General features: G+C 48.9%; 1 protein-coding gene across 1 annotated transcript in view; it reads right to left on the reverse strand.

Moving 5' to 3' along the window:
* Positions 1-3,559: 3,559 nt before the first annotated feature.
* LOC104276650 (keratin-associated protein 10-4-like) overlaps positions 3,560-4,182 on the reverse strand; it is an 817-nt gene continuing 194 nt past the window's right edge. The window contains exon 2 of the mRNA XM_009873054.1: positions 3,560-4,150. Coding sequence (XP_009871356.1) covers positions 3,560-4,150 — 591 coding nt within the window. The remainder of the gene's footprint in view (positions 4,151-4,182) is intronic.

Here is a 4,182-nt window from a genome sequence, read left to right on the forward strand (position 1 = left end):
TGGGCATGCAGCAGGCCTGGGGGTAGCAGCACTGCGTGGGGGCACAGCACTGCATGGGCGGACAGCACACCGGCCTCTTGCAGCTCTTGGAGCTGCCGTAGCAGCACACGGTGTAGTTATTATTTCCACCGCAGCATCCGCAACCTCCGCTGGACATGTTGTTGGCAGTAGCGTAGGCAAAGCTAGAAGAAACAGAGAGAATCACTTTTTCTTGGTCTGAATCTGCCAGTTTTTAGGCAGCTTCAAGCATGCTCTTCCCAAAATCCATCCCAAACTGGCTGGGGAAATCCATCCCTGCAATGCAGAATCCCGTGGCAGCCTATCCCTCAGATGTCCCACATTTTTTGCATCGGACACCCGTGCATTTGGCGTATCATCCAGCACTGGTTCCATCAGAAAGAAGCCACCCAGGTGGACGCTCAATGTCTCAAAATCGGTCCCAACCCAAATCCTGGATGGATTCCTGCAAAACCTCGTGGAAGTACGGCAGAGTGCAAATGAAAAGGAGAGTAGGAAGCTCTTACTTACCCTGTTGATCAGTGAGGAGAAGAGACGACAAGTCGAGACGAGCGAATGAAGACCACTGTGTTGGGGAGCCTTTTATATGCTTCAGAGCCATCCCCCTGGAGATGAGACATTCTTTGACGATTCTGACTTCAGCGTGTATCATCCAGCATATGCCTCTCACGTGTCTTCCGGCATTTAATCTTTGCCTCTTTCTGTTTGCTCACCGCTTCTATTCTTCACCGTAATTGGTTCATACGCCAGGTGTGAATTTCCTAATGAATTTGCATTAATGGGGACCGGAGGGAGCTGTAAGTTATTCTGATCCACTTCCTGAGGAATGACCTTGAGACACAGAGTCACTTAATCATGTCCCCAGGGGACGCAGGTAGAACCATGCCTAGAACTTGGAAGTGAGATTTTGGGAGACCAGGGGAAACTATTGGCCCATGTGAATCCTTTCTGTCTCTGGGAGGTGGCTGTGTGGTTAAAGTTCAGACTGAAGAGTTTCTGCTTTCTCAGTCTTATTCTCGGGTGTCCCCCCATCACGCTTGGTCCTCACACCTCCTGCTTTTTATTTCTTCTAGGTGCACATTATCAACTTTCTGTGTTGTTTCCCTAAGAGATTGTTTCTAGGGTCTGTGAGACCGTGAAGGTGTTGATGGAATTTTCATCGGGTGAGAGGGGACACCGGTATGAGAGTTCCAGGATGGTGAGGTAGCACCTATTCATGGGAAATAAAGGCCGCCATCATGTTCAGCAGACTCTAAATGTCAGGCTGGGGTGGTGACAGGAGATCCCTGGGGGCTGGAACACGTCGTTTGTTCCCAAGGTGCGAGCACGTCCTCCTACGACATTGGGTGTCTCCTCTGGAATTGTCCCTAAGGGAGTATTGTTTCGGTCACGAAATAATAGCCAGATACCTGCCTGCAGGAAGTAATACCCTCTTTGTGTAAACCCTCAGACATGTCATCCACTTCAAAAGTCATTCTTCGCCTTTTTATCAGGCTTTATTGTCGTATCAGCCAAGATCATCCCTGTGTTAGAATCATGGAATCATGGACTGATTTAGATTGGAAGGAGCCGTCGAAGGTCATCTAGTCCAACTCCCCCACCACGAGCAGGGACATCTCCCAGCTGACCAGGTTGCTCAGAGCCTCATCCAACCCAAACCTGAATGTCTCCAAGGATGGGACATCCACCAACTCTCCAGGCAACCTGGGCCAGTGTCTCACCACCCTCAACGTAAAATATTTCCTCCTTACATCTAGTTTCAATCTCCTCTCTTAGTTTAAAACCATTACCCTTGTTCTGTCACAACAGGGGCAGAAGTTTGCTAAAAGTCTCTCCTCATCTTTCTTACAAGAATTAAAATGCCACAGGAAGGTCTCCCCGGAGTCTTCTCTTCTACAGTCCCAACCCTCTCAACCTCTACTCACAGGAGAGGGATTCCAACTCTTGGACCATCACCATGGCCTCCTCTGGATCCACTCCAACAGGTCTTAGAGATAGATCCGAACCCTGCAAGGCTGTTACTAATCAGGGTCTTACACAGATATTGAGGAGATGCTGGCATTTAACGTGTAGTTGGGTCAGAAATAACAACTTGGCACTAAATCCCTTTTACATGCCGCGCCATGGTGACTTTGTAAACGTCCATGGTGGTTACATGTATTTGAGAGCTGCAGTACCTCTGTGAATGGGGAGGAATCTGTCACAGCAGCTTTTCCAGCATGTGATGGTATTAATATTCATCAGATTTACTTAAAAGTATACGCTTCTGACACAGTACGGCTCTGATATGGTATAGGATATCCTTCTGCAGTGTTCTGTACCTGATTGTCCTATCAATAAAAAAAGTCCTGAAGACCTGAGTAATGTTTTCAGAAGAGTCTAAGGTGGTAAGGAAGATTATTCTAAGGCAGGCTTTGCATATTCTCTGAAGATTTTGTTGAGGGAAGCAATCAAGAGAGTGCTCAAGGCATTTTCCTGAGACGTGCAATTCATAGCTGAGTCCTGAATTTTAATAGTAAAGGAAGTTCCAGGTAGGTAGAAAAGGTGTTGTTGACTCATGGGTGTGCTATTTTAGGAATGAAGCTTTTAAGTCGTACGTGAACACCTGGGTTTCGTTCTACCATTTGTAACCCAGGATCTCTGCCTACAAAAATCTCTGGTCCCATAAAAATAATTCACCAATTTAAAGTGGTTTATGACATTTTATTTTTGAAGATGGTAGTGCAAGAAGATGGTGCCTGCTGTTCAGTGAGTAGCGAATTCCTCTCAGTATCTGCTGAAACATTTATTCCAGTGTTGGGGATGAGTTCCTACACACCCTGTGGAGTGGTGTGTTTCCAGGGGGTGGAGTTATTTGTGGTTCACTCAGCGTGTGGGCTTTGAGTTTTATTTACCTTAACTATTTAGTCTGGAGCTAACTGAGGCAGATGATCAAGGAGAGATCCTACTTCTCTGCTTGATGCCTTTAGACGTGACCTAATTTATGCCAATGGGCAGCAATTTGTTTCCTGAAGGTTCTCCCGGGCCGTGGAGCATGTGTGTAGGAGCAGGAGCTTGGCTGAAGGCACAGAAGATGAGCATGAAGACATGATCTGGGCAAAGCCATGGGTGAATAATTGAAAGACAAGATTTTTATGTTTTGCTTAATGCTAAGTTTTATTGTCTACAGGTCAAGAGTGAAAATGAAGAACGCGTACATTAACAGCAAAGGTCTCCAAAGTTCCACACACCAAGAAGAACAGCCCCACTAATATCTAATAGCTCTTTACCTTCACTAATATCTAATAGTTCTTTGCCTTCACTAGTATCTAATAGCTCTTTGCCTTAGGCAATAGGTGATATATTCAAGTGCCTTACAGATGTTCAGTAATTAAAAGGCAGAAAGAGAACAACAGCTTGAGTTTGTAAACAAGAAGAAGGTCTCTAGGCATTGACTCCGTCATCATGTGAACCAGAAGCAAATGAGCAGCTTTTCATCTCCTTCTTGTTGCACGCCGGAGACGGGGACCTGGCAGAGCTGCTCCTGCTCCCTGGGGTGGGCTCAGCAGCGTTTCTTGATGGCGGCGCAGCACTGCTGGATGGGAATGCAACACCTCCTCACGGGAGAGCAGCACGGCGCGGGGCTGCAGCACACCACCATGGGCTTTTTCTTCACCACGTAGGAGCAGCAGGACAGGCATCCGGAGCAGGGGCAGCCACAGCAGCAGCAGGGGGGCTGCGTGCAGCAGCAGGACTTCTGGCACACCTTGGTGCAGCAGATGGGCTGCTGGCACGGGTCACAGCACGCTTGCTGGCATGGGTCACAGCAGGTAGACTGCTGGCACGGGTCACAGCAGGCTTGCTGGCACGGGTCACAGCAGGGCTTCTGGCATGGGTCACAGCACACCTGCTGGCATGGGTCACAACAGGCTTGCTGGCACGGGTCACAGCAGGGCTTCTGGCATGGGTCACAGCACACCTGCTGGCATGGGTCACAACAGGCTTGCTGGCACGGGTCACAGCAGGGCTTCTGGCATGGGTCACAGCACACCTGCTGGCATGGGTCACAACAGGCTTGCTGGCACGGGTCACAGCAGGGCTTCTGGCACGGATCACAGCAGACGGTCTTCTGGCACGGGTCACAGCAGGCTTGCTGACATGGGTCACAGCAAGGCTTCTGGCACG

This window comes from Apaloderma vittatum, unplaced genomic scaffold, assembly GCF_000703405.1.
Source record: "Apaloderma vittatum isolate BGI_N311 unplaced genomic scaffold, ASM70340v1 scaffold13637, whole genome shotgun sequence".
NCBI classification, from domain to species: Eukaryota; Metazoa; Chordata; class Aves; order Trogoniformes; family Trogonidae; genus Apaloderma; species Apaloderma vittatum.